At 47.3% G+C, this 14,625-nt stretch overlaps 1 protein-coding gene across 3 annotated transcripts in view; it reads right to left on the minus strand.

Moving 5' to 3' along the window:
• Positions 1-594: 594 nt before the first annotated feature.
• Positions 595-14,625, minus strand: part of SPSB3 (splA/ryanodine receptor domain and SOCS box containing 3) — a 28,286-nt gene continuing 14,255 nt past the window's right edge. The window contains exons 5-8 of one of the 3 annotated variants that reach the window (XM_043494385.1): positions 14,509-14,611; positions 13,542-13,667; positions 12,729-13,077; positions 595-838 (exon numbers count right to left, since the gene is read on the minus strand). In XM_043494385.1, coding sequence (XP_043350320.1) covers positions 814-838; positions 12,729-13,077; positions 13,542-13,667; positions 14,509-14,611 — 603 coding nt within the window. In that variant the 3' untranslated portion in view covers positions 595-813. Of the gene's footprint in view, positions 839-5,456; positions 5,961-12,728; positions 13,078-13,541; positions 13,668-14,508; positions 14,612-14,625 lie in introns of those variants that run through there. The other 2 variants (XM_043494384.1, XM_038417874.2) reach the window with 2 other exon arrangements.

Raw genomic sequence — 14,625 nt, forward strand, 5'->3', positions numbered from 1 at the left:
TGGGGGAGGTTTAGGTTGGATATTAGGAAAAACATTTTCACTAGGAGGGTGGTGAAACACTGGAATGCGTTACCTAGGGAGGTGATGGAATTTTCTTCCTTAGAAGTTTTTAAGGTCAGGCTTGACAAAGCGCTGGCTGGGATGGTTTAGTTGGGGATTGGTCCTGCTTTGAGTAGGGGGTTGGACTAGATGACCTCCTGAGGTCCCTTCCAACCTGATATTCTATAATTCTAAAATCATACAATAAAAATACAAATCAAATTCTGAGGCCACTAGGAAATACCAGTACAGTATTTATGCCTGGGATGGGGAAGTGGGACTTAGGGTTCACCTTATGAACATCACAGAAACAGCTAAAGTTTGAAAATAAAACTGCCTTAGCCATGGGATGCACTGAAATGCAGATTCTCAGTTTAGCATCAATCGAACATGAAATGTTCTGGGTAATATCAGAAAACATTAAAAGTACTGGAACACCTTTTAAAACAACAACAAAAATCTTTATTTAATACATATAAACATAAATAAATACAGTATGTCTCCAAGTTTCAGAGTAGCAGCCGTGTTAGTCTGTATTCGCAAAAAGAAAAGGAGTACTTGTGGCACCTTAGAGACTAACAAATTTATTTGAGCATAAGCTTTCGTGAGCTATAGCTCACTTCATCGGATGCATTCATACTGGATGTCTCCAGTAAGGTTAAGCCTGAATTGTTACTAGAAAAAATTATTGTTAAAATTGCCCATCAACAATCTGTGGAGGCAAAGCTATAAAAAGTCAGTCCGCTACTGAAATTGGCCATGGGATCTTTCTGGTTACCGCGCATTATGGGGCAGTGGGCTGGAAAAAAAGAAAATATTATTAAACACACAACAGTGTATAGAGTGGGACCCTCGCAAATGGGTATGCCTCTCCCTGCCTACCATCATAGAACCATGCAGTAGGGACACATCGCTAGGCACGTGTCTAAAATAAACTAAAAAATATAACCCGTGTGGTATATAATGGACAATCTGTATGTGTTGTATCCTGGGAAATAATATTTCGGGAGAATGACAGCATTAGCCAGCCACTGGTAAATAAGTGTAGATGCAATGCAAGCATTTTATACACTAAGAACCACACTTATTACCTTCCTAAGCTAAAAAAGCCCAAAGTACCATGATTAATTGGTTAATTTCTCCATATCTCATCTGCTTTTAAAAGCCAAAGTAATGCACTTTTTAAAAAAAAAAACAAAAATATGCAAAAAAGCAAGTTCTCCAAATAACACATACAAATAAAAATACAATTAAAATTGCTAATGCTAAAAGGGAGCTTACTGGTATGATGTTTTTACAGGTTGGTCTCCCACCTCTAAAGGCATACTATCAATCATGCTTCATCCATTGCTAATTGTATTGGTATTATCCTGCATTTGCTTAATTAAAATGTTATGTATGTGTTGCTAAATAAAAAAAAAGTTTGTTAAATTGCAACTGCAAGCTCAAATTGCCTCTCAATATGTGGCTATAAAACAATTATATAAAAATATGACCCACTAAAAAATTGTTCTTGAAGGGTCTAAAGGGGGATATGTAGGAGCAGGATTTTATAATTGTACTATGAGAATAAATGTTTAATTTGATTTCATCCTGCCAGTCACACTTTTTGAATAGCAGAAAGGAATGACCCTCTGGGACTATGGGATTCTGTTTCCCATACCCTTTACAAATTGGGCCCTTTAAGTTTTTTGTTGTAGTGTTTAGTTAATAAGAGACAGGATCCTGTATTGTATCTATGTTAAGTAGATTAGAGGAACGTTGAAGGCCTGGGCCTCAATGTGAATTGTTTTGGTTATAAAATTTAGCAAGGTTTAATTTACAATGTCTTTTCACTCGATATAAAATACTGCTGTTTGTATTCTCAAAGGTCTCTGTAAAAGACTGTATGTGTGAATGAGGAATGCATGCATCAGAAAAAGATAAGACCATTGTGAAGGCCGTTGTCGGAGCCAGAGGGTCAAGGGAGGAGGAGTGAAGAAATTTAACAGACTTATCGACACCAAAGAACAATCAATGCACATCCATGATTGAGGGAAGGCAGATTGATGACCCTGAGGTGGAGGCTGGCACCCTTAAAGACAAAACAATTAATTAAATCAAAAGAACAGAATGGCCCTCTCGGAGGTGCTTTGGAATGTTAACATCAGAAGATAATACCGATTAAAGAGTAATCAGTCACAGACCGACACACCAAAATCCAACAACAAAAAAGACTATAAGAACAGGGTGCTTTGTCATGGGACTTTGGGTTCGTCTTGCCACTACTCCCGCAGCATTGGATCATGACCTACAGAGCCCGGTTCCCCTCTGTGACCAATCTGGCTGGCCACTTGATTAATCTAGACTCCAGACTGGTAACTATAAACATTGATTGGCAGTACTCTGTGTGTGTGTGTGTGTGTGTGTGTGTGTGTGTGTGTGTGTGAGACTGAAAAGCATATGCTAACTGCTATAATCTCAATAAATGCAGCGTTTTGCCTTCTCCCCTATAAAAAAATCTCATGTGCTTTGTATAGCATAACAGGGATACTCAGGAGATTGGTAGTGAGGATTTGGAGCTTCTGAGCCCTAGGATGCTGGCTCAAGATCTAGCCCAGGTTGGTGGAGGCCACCCCCTCCACAAGGCTGTGCAGTGGCCTGTGTGAAAGGAATTGTCAGGCTCAGCCCAATGCCTAATGGCTAGGTGTGGCAGAGTGTTGCTAGAGAGGCCTTAATCAGCCCCTGCCACCCCGGCCCCAATCAGGAGGATTGATCTGGGGCTGGGTAGATAACTTGATGCTTGCGTGGTAACTGACCACACCTGCCAGCCTTGTTAGCAGGAGCTATAAGGCTAGGAGGAAGTGGAGAGGCAGGGGGGGCAGAGACTAGGGGGGGAATGTCTGGCTCAGAGGGAGGTGGGAGTCTCCTAGTCTGTTGCTGGCCAGCCTTGTGGTAGGCCAAGCTGTTGTAAAAAGCCTGTATACAGGTGGAAACTAGTCTTGGGGACTTGATCACAAATAAAGAGCACAGGTGTTGCACTAGCCTGAAGTTTCCCTGAGCCTCTGAGAAGAGGAGGAGAAGGGCTGAACCAGAAGGGCACAGCGTGCCCCCATTGCACGTGGGGGCTCATCCAGGATCCAAAACCACTGCCAGCGCATGGCTACCCAAGGATGGAGGGAACCGTGCGGTGACTAGCTAAACAGCAAGAAGAGCTTCAGAAAACCCTGCAGGCCTTCCAGCAATCCCACCAGGCAGAGCTGCAGGTCCTACTTGCCTTGCAGGCCGAACAAAAGAAGAAATTCCAGGGTTTCGTCCGGGAGTAGGCCAGTGTACAGCCGCAGCTCCTGCACCAATGGGTCAGTCCCCCTGGAGGTGATGGCAGCCCTGCACCAGGTTTGGGGCTCTGTAAGATGGGCCCCGCCAATGACCCTTCCTCTGTATGTTCGAGTGGGTGGCCATGAGCACCCAATAGGACAAGGCAACCTGGGTCCTAAGACTGGCCCCCTATATGGCCAGTGAGGCGCAGGCTGCCTAGATGGCCTTAAGTGATGAACAGGCCAAAGATTACGATGCGGTAAAGGCAGCCATCCTAGACTGGATGGGACTGTCTGTGGAAAAGTACAGACAGAAGTTTCGGACGGCGTGGTGGACAGGGGGTTTGCGGCTCTGAGCTTTTGCCTGGAAGCTTACGGACTGGGCCTTGTGGTGGTTGAGGCCGGACACCCAGATGGTGGGAGAAATGATGGACAGGGTGCTTCTTGAACAATCTGTGAAGGGCCTCCCAGAAAATATGCAAGTCTGGGTCCAGTGGCATCAGCCAAATATGGTAGAGGCTGCTGTCAAATTGACCAAGGAATATGCAGAGGCAGATGTTCCTTGAAAGGAGGGTTGAACAGGCCAGGACCTGGACTGGGGAAGAAACCCTGAGAAAAGAAAGGAGATTAAGGGAGCCCCTAGTCGCCCAGGACAGTTGGTCTGCTGGCGATGTGGGCAGCCGGGACAAAGATGCAGAGTGCCCAGATATGGAGTGTGGGCTAGCGAGTTTTGCGTTTGGATGAACGGTGGAGGGAGGAAGCAGCGGTGAACACTGGCCATCATTCCCATGCGGGTGAGGAGGAAGTATTTTTTCCCCACTGCTTGTGTCCTTTCCTCTGATAGACATTGTGACGGGTTCAATCACAGAAACCCCCTTGGGACTGTCGTCTGATGTGCTGAGACTACCTCTGAGCCCATTTTCTCTGCCAATTTGGACTTCCAGAACCCGGCCTTGTTGAGCCAGATATGCCAGTCTGCTCCAACACAGACCCAGGGTCTGAACCACATGCCCCAAAACTGCAGACTTAACTGAAAACAGCTTAAGAAGTGTTCCTGTCTCCAGGACCCAGACACCCACATCCCAGTGGGATCCAAACCCCAAATGAATCTGTTTTACTCTGTATAAAGCTTATACAGGGTAAACTCAAATTGTCTGCCCTTACCCATATGCACACTCTGTAGCTCTGTAGGGCACCAGGAAATTTGCCCCAAATTGCCTGGTGCCCTACGCAGCTGCGTGCTGCTCCAGTAGCCAGCCTGATCCCGTGGCCGGCTGAACAGCCAGGAAAGATGCCCCCACTCCTGCCCTGTGCCCACTCCACCCCTTCCGCATAGTACCGGTTCTGTCCCCGCCCCGCCTCTTTCCACCACTGCTCTGCCCCAGCTCCGCCCCCACTCCACCCCTTCCCCTGAGCTACGTCCCGGGGGATTGCAGCAGGGGTCAGGCACACCCTGTATTCACCGGGCGGTGGGAAGTAGAGTGACCTGACCCCAGCCTCCTCCGGCTTATGCTGGGGGGAGGTTCCCCCCTGCCCCCCAAGCCTGCTCCTGCCCCGCACAGACCTTGGGCGCAGCGCCCCCCCCCACGGAGGCCTGGGGCCAAACACCCCCCCCCCCCGCCGCAGGAGGGCTGCATAGGGCACCACAAAGTCTAGGGACGACCCAACTCTGGGTCTCCACCTCTCCTAAATGGAAAAGCACCAGGTTTAAGATGGATTTCAGTACTAGGTGACATGGTCACCTGTCCTGTGAGACTCCAAGCCTTCATTCTTCGGCTTACAAGTAAGCAGAGCCATTTACAACCAATTGTCCTAGCTGATGGGAGCCATCAAGATTCCAAACCACCATTAATGGCCCACACTTTGCATAATTACAATAGGACCTTAGATTTCAGAGTAGCAGCCGTGTTAGTCTGTATTCGCAAAAAGAAAGGGAGTACTTGTGGCACCTTAGAGACTAACAAATGTATTTGCGCATAAGCTTTCGTGAGCTACAGCTCACTTCATCGGATGCATTTGGTGGAAAAATTTGGGTTTTTTGGTTTTGGTTTTTTCCACCAAATGCATCCGATGAAGTGAGCTGTAGCTCACGAAAGCTTATGCGCAAATAAATAGGACCTTAGAGTTATAATTTATATTTCTAGTTTCAGATATCACACTCAGTAGATTATAGATTTGTAATTATACCTTTCGCATGAAGCATATTTCAGTTGCATTATATTCACACTCATTAGCATATTTTCATATAATCATATGGAGTGCAACATCACAGACATATTTTCCCCTACTCCCCAGCCATTTCTGTAATGAAGCCGAAGTCAGCATTCATCTGTCTTGCTTATAGTGGTCGCTGTCAAAAAGCCAGCATTTGCTAGTGATTATAGCATGCTTGTATCTAAGACAACCAAAATCTTTTTCCAGTACTTACAATTGGAGATAGCTGTGGTAATTGTTGGCAAATGTTGACTCTGTGATGACCCTTGCGGTAGTTCTTTGCATCTGTGCCATTTTATTGAGGTGAAGGCTCAGATAATACAGTGCCTAGCAAGATATTTTGTGATTGGAGTTTGTGACTCTTCCATTACCACCTCCAGGCCCCAGCGGGGATCAGAGCCCCATTGAACCCTGTACATATACAGAGCAAGAGTCAGTTCCTGCCCTAAAAAAAGAAAAGGAGTACTTGTGGCACCTTAGAGACTAACAAATTTATTTGAGCACAAGCTTTCATGAGCTACAGCTCACTTCATCGGATGCATACAGTTCCTGTCCTAGAGAGCATACAATCTAAACAGACCAAGCAACCAAAGGGTAGGTGGGGTCTTAACTGCACACCCACTTCTTGGTGTGCCCTGTGGAAACCATGGTCACAGAATGGGTTTATAAGTGTCTTGGTGACCAAGTACATTCTTGTCTAATAAGAGACTTATAATAAGAAGGTTCCTCACAAAACCTTGTCAGTGTCCCTTGAAATGAATTCCATGCCCTGGAGTGGGTTATGACTCACTGGGAACTAAGAGGGGATGAGCAGGCTTTACTGCTGTGCTGTGTAAACAGAGATAATGCACTTAGCCCATCCCTTCCAGCATAAGCTGGTGGAGGGCCTTGTTCTGCCCAGATGTATGTTTTCGTTCCTTGCTCCTCTCTGTCAGGGTCAGAGAGGGGCCTCTAAGAGGCTGACCCCTGCGAGCTGGAAGTCTGAGCAGGGTGAGTGCCTTTGGTGAGGTGTGTTGAGGTGCCTGTGGCTGGTATGCACAAGCCTGCTCTCAGCTTGGGATCGCTTTCCTCTGTGTCTTGCATGTTTTGCTCATTTTAATTCTCCTCCAGGGGCTGATGGTGCTACAGCTCTGGCTAACATTGAGGTCTGGTTCCTGGACACATGGCATGAGTTGAGCCAGCATGTTTCTGCGCTGACCAAGACAATAGCAAAATGCGATACAAGTAAGTTTGTGTCACCCAGGCAGGTGCTCTCAACTCTCAACCGAATCCCAAGCCCAGAACATCAGCATCACTCTTTGTTCTGGTTGTGACTCTGACGCACTGTGGGAGCAGGGTTGATGCTGCTCCCGTGGCAGATCCTTATAGAGAAAGCCTTACACCTTGAACTCAGTGCCATGATGTTTCAAAGGGCAACATGTGGAGGGGGTGGGGGAACCCAAGTTGTCTCCTGTCAGGGTATCCAGAATAGACTGGATGTAGGAATGTTCATTTCATGACTTTCTCTGTACGGTTATTTGGCTCTTTCCCCTCCTCCATTGCCATTCACACACTCAGTACACTGTGCTCTGCCATCTAGATGATTGTGGGATAAGAGGTATAGGCTCAGAAATAAGAGCTGATGAGGAAAGTTAGATGACAGTAGGACATGCCCTCTTAGCAGCCAGAGGGAGGGGACCATTCTGAAGATGGAAAGGGTTGTGAGCTAATGGAGGAAAAATGCTGGTCCTGGAGGAACAGAGGTGGACTAGCCAGAAACTCTATTACAGAGGCTGCAGGAAAGATGTGATCTCCCAAACGTGCACCACTGCGTATCCTATCCTTGCATCTCTTCCTGCAGCAAACAGCTAGAGACCCAACTATTCCCCTTCTGCACTGAAGGGGGCTGGTGCAGCGGCATATGGGTGGAGAAGGACAGGACAGGACTGCAAGAGCCGTGGAAGAGACAAATCCAGCAGTTTAACAGTCAGCCTGTTGTGGCAGTAGCCATAGCAGCAGCATACCCTTCCCCAAGCCCAGTGCCAGGTTTAAATGGCACCACTGGCTCCATGGAACCGGGCCTGTGCCCAGAAGGGGCCCCGGCCTGCTCCACTTGCGCTGCATCCCGAGACCTCACTGGCTCCCCCCCACTACTTGCTCCTCTGGGCCTGCCTGCCTGCTGGCCGAGAGCTCCTCTCTGCCCCCTGGCCCCACGCGCCAGCTTCTCGGCCCCCTGGCAGAGGTCTCTGCTTCCCACCACCTGCGGGGCCCCACCTGTCTCCCTGGACCTGAGCCGCTTGGGACTGGTGCAGAAGCCTGGCCAGTCTCAGCTGCGTGTGTGTGTGTGTGTGTGTGTGTGTGTGTGTGTGAGAAAGTCTGAGGGGATTGGCTGGACCCCTCCAGGCAAGTATGTCCTGGGGGGGCCCAGCAGGGACAGGCCCTGTCCTGGCTGATCACACCACTCCCACAGGGACGGAGTGATTCCCCACCCCGGGACCAGTCCTGGCTGCGTTGCCGGCTCAGCCCAGCAGACAGAGTCGCCTCCCAGCAGGGTCGGTGAGTGTGGCCAGGATGCAGGGCATGGGGGAATGGGTCTCTGGGGGGTGCAGGGTTGTGAGAGGGCGGGGAAGATCCTAGTGTGTTGGTGAACTAGGGAGTAAGGTTGACAACTTTCTACTCGCACAAAACTGAATGTCCTTGCCTCCCCGCCCGGCCCTGCCCCTCCTCAGAGGCCCTGCCCATGCCCCACCCCTTCTCCAAGGCCCCTACTCCCCGCTCACTCCGTTCCCCCTCCCTCCGTCGCTCACTATCCCCACCCTCACTCACTCGCTCATTTTCACCAGGCAGGCTCCCGCTGGCACTTACTTCAAGCAGCTCCCAGAAGCAGCGGTATGTCCCCCCTCTGGCTCCTACGTGGTGGTGAGGCCAGGTAGTTCTGCGTGCTGCTCCATTTGCGGACGCCACCCCTGCAGCTCCCATTGGCCGGGAATCACAGCCAATGGGAGCTGCGGGGGGCGGTGCTTGGCATGGGGTCAGCATGCAGTACTTCCTGGCTGCCCCTACATGTAGGAGCCAGAGGGGGGACATGCTAGCTTCTTTCCGGGAGCTGTGTGGCGCAGAGGCTAGCAGGGAGCCTCCCAGCCCTGCTGCATGGCACCGCCAACTGCACAATCAATGACCTGGTCAGCAATGCTGACAGGAGCCATCAGGATCCCTTTTTGACCGGGTGTTCCAGTTGAAAACCGGACACCTAGTCACCTTAGGGCGGTTAGGGGCAAAACTGTATAGAGGCCCAGGTAGGGAAGGCTGGGGGGCGGAGAATTAACCCGTGGTCTTGACTCCCTAGAGGGGAGTAGCTTAGCTGAGAGAGAGCGGACCACACTAAAATCAGTAAAATCATCTGCACTTGGATAGCTGGGCTCCCCAGCCCAGTCAATGCCAAACTAGCTAGAGAAAACTCTTGAACAAAAAGGGAGTGTGTATTATTCTCTTGCCTCCCATCCCAGAGATGTTAAGGTCAAAAGCTTTAAAAATGGCCTCTCATTGGGTTCCTAAACTTTGACCACTTGTGTTTGAATTTTGGTAGGTGCTTGGTAGTCCCAGCTCTCCTTGACTCTAGGATCTGTGGGTTTTGAATGTTTCTGAAAATAAGGCCCTAGCTCTTTACCTTTGGGTCTCCATGTTGAAATGAGAATCCCCTCTTGCTTCAGTGGGTCTCCAGATAGCATTGCTCACTTACTTGGAGGAGGGAAACTAGGAAGGGACAGTAGATGCATAGAAATCCTTGTTATCAATGGCTATTCCATGGTGATACATTCTTCCAATAAACTAATTTAAGTAAACCAGCCAGTCAGGTCATTGTGTTGCCAAAGAAATTCTTTGTTCAACCACAATAATGTGTCCTAATATAGGCGAGCAAGTCGTTAAGCTTCTCATCTAACAGATGTTCCAGGTTCCGTGACTGGAAAAGCAAGTCCAGTTCCCATAACGATTTCATCACATTGGATGGTATTGGGCTCATCACAGAGAATGCATGTAGGTAGTATGGGAACTTTTAAAGGAGCATCACTGTGGACATGTGGGTACTTCGTTTCCTCCCACAGCTGTTCTTAGAACGTTAAAGGGCACTCTGTAGTGCTTTCCAGACTTAGTTCAGCACAGTTGATATTGAAAGCTGAAGGTCTCAGCCTCCACCATATGCATGTAAACTCCTTCATGATAGCGCCAGTTCAGACAAGAGTCTTCCAAATCACCTGCATCTAGCTACTTCAGGGGTAAGATTAGAGCTTTGCAAGAGGAAGAACCTTAACCAGAAGTCATTTGCTAACTCAGCTCCCTCTGAGGAGAGGCTGGGAATGAGAGGGAGTTCATTTCCTGCTGGCATGTGAGATTGTGGATAATGAAGACAGCAGGCTCCACAGCTCTCACAAACAGGCACAAGAGGAAGGAGGAGCACGCAAGTTTTTCCTGGCACTGTGCCTCCCCATGTTTGGTTGGAGGGGAAAAGAGTTCACTTGCCCCAGCCTTGTGGCAGGTCTGATGTTACTTTGCCACAGGGAGCATAAGCATTAGACAGCAGAAGAGAACCACTTATTTCTATTTCAATTTAGCACCCTAATTGAGATTGGCTTTGTTATCTTAGTACCCTGAGCCAGTCAGTCCTTACAACTCTAGGCATGGTACTGTTACAGGACATGCCTGATGTTTTACCATGTGTATCTGTTACATGTTCAATAACCTGTTCCCACCACTTTGTGTCCTGACTTGCTAGTTATCAAGATGGTGCCTATAGTTACAAGGTAACAGTACACTTTTTCCTCACTGATGTTTAAAGTCTTATAGATCAGGGTCACTTCTGAGCTGAGAAATAGGTTCTTCCCTGACTGAAGGTCAGTGGGAACAGTTTCAGGCCACATGTGGATTATTTTCTGACAAAAGATCCAGCCCCTTGTCAGTCCCTAATCCAGGAGTATTTCTTTCTGATACCCAGAAGAGGAACATACTTTCTGGCCTGCTACAGTCAGCTTGCAAATTTTGCATGATGATTATGCAAAATTACTGCTGATAAAGTTGTGTTGAGTTTCAAATCAGGTGCCTGATACCAGGCCTGTCACACTAATAGATCAAGTGAGAGCTATGTGGATCCCCCTGTCCGACTTACTAGGAGCCCTACATTATTCATCCATTCTTTGGGGCAATAAAACCAGAGTCTCAGTTATTAATTTGATTAATAGAGGAGGCAGCAAGTCAGATCCCTCCTTTCTCCTCATCTTGCATAAAAGGTGCACCTAACTACCATAGTGTATCAGCCTTGAGATCTATCTAATCCAGTATCCTGTCTGACAATGGCCAGTACTAGATACTTCAGAGGAAAAAGCAAGAACCTTACAAGGCAGATGTGAGATAATCTGCCTCCAATACATCTTTATGACACTACACCTCATTCTTCATAAAAATGATTATATGAATATGGCATAACTAAGATGTTTTATGGAAGATAGGTCATGTAAGGTATAATTGGAAAGGTTAGGATTTGCTGATTATCCAATTTGTGTGCATGTATCATTTCTGTATCTGAAGTTAGGAATATTGACTATGTAACAATCACAACTGTGTGTGGACTTGGGGAATGCTCACCAGACAGTATACACTCAGCCTGAATGGGCCATGAGGAAGAACAATAAGACTTTGAAGATACTAATTAATCCTGCCTTCCTGCAAAGGTTCCTGGGTTGCTGCTTTGACACTACAGGGTCACATTGTGGCACCTGGTACTAGACCCCCATCTTGGACTTTTAGAGTTTTTCCATTAAGAGGGCACGTGGGGATCAGCCTGGGAAACAAAAGATTCCCACAATATGTAAATTCTATTTAAGGCTGGAGCATGTGTTAATCATGGTTGCTGGTTCTTCACTGAGTCCTGCTTCATAGGATGACTGCTGTAAACACCTAAGGACTGATTAGGGGAGAAGGACTAGGACCCAGGCAGAAAAAGGCAAGCCTCTGAAGGGTACACCTGGAGATTTAAGCTGCAAACAGTGTCGTTTACCTTCAAGAAACTCTGCAACCTACATACAGCAATATTTACAGTGAGAAATTACTATTTTATTAAGACTAGTTTGCATGTTTTGAGTTGCTCAGTAACCTGCTTTGATCCGTTTGCTAACCCTTATAATCACTTAAAAATTTACCTTTTGTAGTTAAGGGGCTTGAGAGCCCATCACAGCAACACAGTGCAATGGAAACCTAGGCTGGTAGGACAGGCGGCCTCAATGGGACCCCAGCACATTCAGTGGCATCCCGAAAGGGGGGGAAATCCAACCTGTTACAGTCTCCTCCTGGTTCTAATAGAGATTGGCTTAAATCCTGAAGAATGAGGTTTAATAGCCCTTCAAAGATTCATTATGATACTTTCAATATTCTTGAGAGCCACACTTTGGCTCATACCTTCATGGGCAGTTAAAGTAAACAGTATGTTTATTACCAGTTAATAGTCTTTGATACAGGAAAAGTAGTAGTACCCAACATGCAAAGCAGTTAAAGAAGTCACAGGACTCAAATGAGATCATTTACAGATCCGCTCTAGCAAGTAACCACCTCATTCACAACAGTGCCAACAGTAAAGCATATAGATGCAATTTTAAGAGCCTCTCTCGAAACACTGGTTTCAGAGTAGCAGCCGAAACACTCTCGAAACACTGCTGTTCTAGATCATGTCCCAGTGACCTGATGCCTTCATTGCAGATGCCAAACCAACACATAACAGTTAGGAGAAGGGTGGAGTAGTAACTGGCTTTGTCTTTAGATGGGAGTCAAGTCATTTATTGGATCATAAAGCCTGCTAGAAGAGACGCACATTTTGAAGCCAGGAAGCCGGTTTGAAAACTTGCATCTCTCCTGGAACAGTCTACTCCCTAGAGATCAGCTAGTGATGGTGGTACTGAGTAGGAGAATGAGGCTAGAAAATTTTGCTGTAGGTTATCTGGGCTGCCTATTTCAAAGAAGTCACTCTCTCCTCAGTTGGGATAGGTTTTCAATGCAAGTGGCTGATTGTGTAGCTTAAAAGATTTCAAGCGGGTAGAAGTCTTTGCAAACTTGATTAGAAGTTGGTGTCCCCATGAAGAGGTGTCTGGCCTGGATCACCCTCAGAGATAGAGAAGGAAACCACCCCACAAGGCAGTTTGTTTGAAAATAACTTACGTCCTCCTGCATCTCTTCCTTTGGCATGCCTCTGCATCCGAGCCGCAGGAGCTATCTGAGTCGCTTCCCGACAAGGAGGAAGAAGAAGTGGAAGGCTTCAATGTGCTACAGTTCATACTCAGCACCCAGCCTAGTTTGTTGTGTAGAACTTGCTTAAGACCTGGGGGCAATGGCAGCACTTCCAGCGTATCCACATAGTTGGGCAACAGCTGGCGGAGGCGGTAACAACAGAGGTACTGGAGCGATGTGTAGCTGGTGCATGAGCGGATCACCTTCATGCTGCTTTTGGCTGCAGTGGAGCACACCATGGGGAAGAATTTCTTGTTCTGCAGTTTGGTAGCTGCAACTCCTGGGAGGAAATAAAATCAAGGAGGTGGTGTTAGTCATAGGCAAGGGCACAATTAGGTAATTACCTATAATGCAGGGATACAGTTTCTAGGTATCTGTGATCTGAACTATCACCCCTTCTCCCACCTAAATGTGGGGTCTACAAACATATGGATAGAGATCTGGAAAGCAGAAGATATTTGAAGGCAGGCCTGTTGAAGAAGTGAATAGTTGTTTTAGAGACACTCTGCTTTATGCACTTAATCTTCCTATAGTTTGCCATTTACAGAAGCCCACTAACTATCCCCAACTTCAAAACAGACGGCACTGAGACTTTCAAGAGGCAGCAACAAGCTGAAGAGCCACCCAAACGGTCAATGTTCCATAATTCATACACCCCTCCCTCCCTGGATGTTTTGTCCTATCACTTTGTTGTGCTTAAGGGTGGGTTTGGCTGGATGATGCCCACTTTGTCCCAACTCTTACCTATGCATTTCCTGTTTTTGAAGAAAGTGAGAGTTCCATGCCACATGTCCAAATGAACCCCAATGATGGAGCCTTGGCCAAACCTTGAGGAGAAGTTCATTTTATCTCCCCTGTGGTGGAGTAATCCTTAGACAGACAGACAGACAGCAGATTAAGAAGCAATCCTACACTCTTTAGATCCATCCCATCTTCCACAATCTCTTCCTATTTTGTATAGACTGAAGGAGTCAGCCATTTAATTAAAAAACCCTAGATTTCCCCATGACCACCATTTTGCTGCCCCCCATCCCAGAGCACGTGAAGGGTCTTTGGCAGCTCAGGAGACAGCCAATGGTGGAATATACTCTTGCCTCTAGACCCATGGTCAAGTATAGGCCAAATGTGTTAAAGACTGAAAGTTGTTGCCCCTCTGTGGTGTGACAGTCTAAGGGAAATAAGTTAGGTGTTCTCACCAAGGCGGTGGGGAGGGAACCTTATTGGCAGTCTCAGCCATGGAGCAAATACAGAACAACAGAGATTAGATTTCCTTCACTCCTTTTTCAGGTGGAGACACTTTTTTTTGGGGGGGGGGGGGGAGGAGTGGTGGTTTTATGCTGTTATCTACAGAGGAGGTGGGGCATGGACAACATTCAGCCTTTAGGTCAGTCTATGTATCCGGCTAAGGAAGTTACTTCACTGTATTTAAAGAGAGATTTTAAATGACGGAGACAATCCTGATGGGAAAACAGCAACACCGGCAATATGCATTGATTCTCTCCACTGCCCAAATGGAAAGCTGGCTATGGGCAGCAGTTTCAGTCCAAGTCCATTAGGGATATCAGAGCAGATTCACAGTCCAGGTGACCATTTCAGTCTTATTCCCATCACTCAGAGCACTTCCACAATTACTAGGATTAGGTTTCTTCATATCCATGAGCCTTCCCCATGAACTCGAAAGGCAGCAGTCCCTCTCCTTACCCTGTATTACCTGTGTATGAGAGTCCCCAGCTGTCTTCATCCTTGCCCAGCAGACTACAGAATGTGTGGCGGTACTTGTCGAGATTCACATCTGAAGACCCAATTCCCACCATCTGGATAGAGATAG

The sequence above is a fragment of the Dermochelys coriacea genome, chromosome 10, assembly GCF_009764565.3.
Source record: "Dermochelys coriacea isolate rDerCor1 chromosome 10, rDerCor1.pri.v4, whole genome shotgun sequence".
NCBI classification, from domain to species: Eukaryota; Metazoa; Chordata; order Testudines; family Dermochelyidae; genus Dermochelys; species Dermochelys coriacea.